The 1,717-nt window shown below is 44.7% G+C and overlaps 1 protein-coding gene across 4 annotated transcripts; it reads right to left on the reverse strand.

The window, feature by feature from the left end:
* Positions 1-700: 700 nt before the first annotated feature.
* On the reverse strand, positions 701-1,435 carry LOC138389677 (ubiquitin-conjugating enzyme E2 C-like). Of its 4 annotated transcripts, none has more exons than XM_069478194.1 (2): positions 1,294-1,435; positions 890-1,212 (listed from the first exon to the last, which is right to left on the reverse strand). In XM_069478194.1, the coding sequence occupies exons 1-2, from the start codon at positions 1,433-1,435 to the stop codon at positions 890-892; spliced, it is 465 nt and encodes a 154-aa protein (XP_069334295.1). The 4 variants fall into 4 exon arrangements, with proteins under 4 accessions (XP_069334293.1, XP_069334295.1, XP_069334297.1 ...); XM_069478196.1 differs by having other exon boundaries at positions 890-1,099; positions 1,277-1,435; XM_069478193.1 differs by having other exon boundaries at positions 890-1,072; positions 1,145-1,435.
* Between the last annotated feature and the right edge of the window lie 282 nt (positions 1,436-1,717).

Below are 1,717 nucleotides of genomic sequence, written 5' to 3' on the forward strand. Positions count from 1 at the left end.
TTGAAATGAATGTGTACAGGGTTGATCTGGCATACACAGAAACTGAGCTCTAATCACCTAGAGGCATACTTCCTCAAGTTTGTCATGCATTGAGATGAAAAAGATTTACAGACCTAAGTCTCCCAGGAATTCTTCCTTTCTATAAGTACTCTATGCAACTAATGTGGAATACATGTGTCATGTATTATGTTTCAGTTGTCAAAGTGCTTTGTACATCCCTATAATAAGAATGTCTGATCAGTATGCAAGAGATTGAGAGCTAATGGTTAAGAGCTTGGACTCTGGAACCAGACTGCAGGCATTCGAACCCTGGCTCTGCCACATGTACCTGTGATCTTCGTAGATGTTTCCTCGTCTAAAAATGGAACTAACAATACTACCCAACTGAGAGGATTAAATGAATTTATATGTATAACTTAGAAGAGCACCTGGCATAAAGTAAGTACCACATAGGTATTTGCTGTTATTACTCTTTTAAAAAGTGCTATTGGGTTTCTGGGGAGAGGAGGTTTGTCTCCACTTGGACTTTGTTGTTCAGTTCCTTATATATACTGGGTCAAGCAGGTGCAGTGGCTGGACTCTTGCCATGATCCTGGCTTGAGTTTTAAATTGGTCTTGGCCACCCCAATCTAGGTTAGGATTTATTTTCTTGAGTGACTTATTTGTTTTTTTTTTTTTGTTGTTGTTGTTGTTTTTTTTTAAAAACAACCAAAATGTATTTATTTAATATACATCACAAGGGCTCAACCAGAGACTTAATTTAAAAAACAGAAACAAAACAAAAATAACACCACAGCTCAAGATACAGAGTCCTATACAGAAATCAAGGAAAGGACAGACTGTCCAAGGAAAAAAAATGACAACACAGGCAGAGTCCGGATAGCCCTGGTCAGGGCTCCTGGCTGGACACCTGCTTTGAGTAGGTTTCCTGCAGGTACTTCTTAAAAGCTGTGGGGTTTTTCCAGAGCTCGGCAGCATGTGTGTTCAAAGGACTATCAATGTTGGGTTCTCCTAGCAGGCTCTGAATGGAAAGCAGGATGGTCCTGACATCATACAGGGCAGACCACTTGTCCTTCAGGATGTCCAGGCAGATGTTACCCTGGGTGTCCACATTGGGGTGGTAGCAGGGCGTGAGGAACTTCACCGTGGATGCATTGTAAGGGTAGCCACTGGGGAACTCTAGGGAGAGCTTATACCTCAGGTCTTCATATACTGTGCCAGCTGCTCCGTGGATGGTCTCTACCCATTTGAAAAGGTTGTCTGATTCAGGGAAGGCAGAAATTCCTTTGTCACCAGACATCATGAGGGTCATCAGCTCCTGCTGTAACCTTTTGCCCACTGGGCCCCGGGCGGCGCCCCCGCTGGGCTCGGCTCCTTTAAGGGCCGCCGCTGCCACGACGCTGGCGGCGGCCTGATCGCGGTTTTGGGAGGCCATCCCGGCAGCGCTGGCAAGGAGACAGGAACTCGGAAAACACGGCTGCAACTGCCTTGAGTGACTTATTTGGATCTTTCAGTAGGCTCTGGTATAGCCCAATTACATGAGATAATTTATACAAATGAATCTAAAACAAAAGGTGAGCAAGGTTGCAGATCCAATATAGGCTTGTGCAGCACTGGACCTTGGTCTATTGTTCCTGTCTCTCTTCTAAGAGATTGGGGCAGAGAAGTCTTGAGGGGTTATTCCATTGGTATTCTACCTCTTCCAGGAGAAACTTCT

This window comes from Eulemur rufifrons, chromosome 8 (assembly GCF_041146395.1).
Source record: "Eulemur rufifrons isolate Redbay chromosome 8, OSU_ERuf_1, whole genome shotgun sequence".
NCBI classification, from domain to species: domain Eukaryota; kingdom Metazoa; phylum Chordata; class Mammalia; order Primates; family Lemuridae; genus Eulemur; species Eulemur rufifrons.

Coding starts and splice junctions, on each gene's coding strand:
- LOC138389677 (XM_069478192.1), bottom strand. CDS start 1,435: ATGGCCTCCCAAAACCGCGATCAGGCCGCCGCCAGCGTCGTGGCAGCG.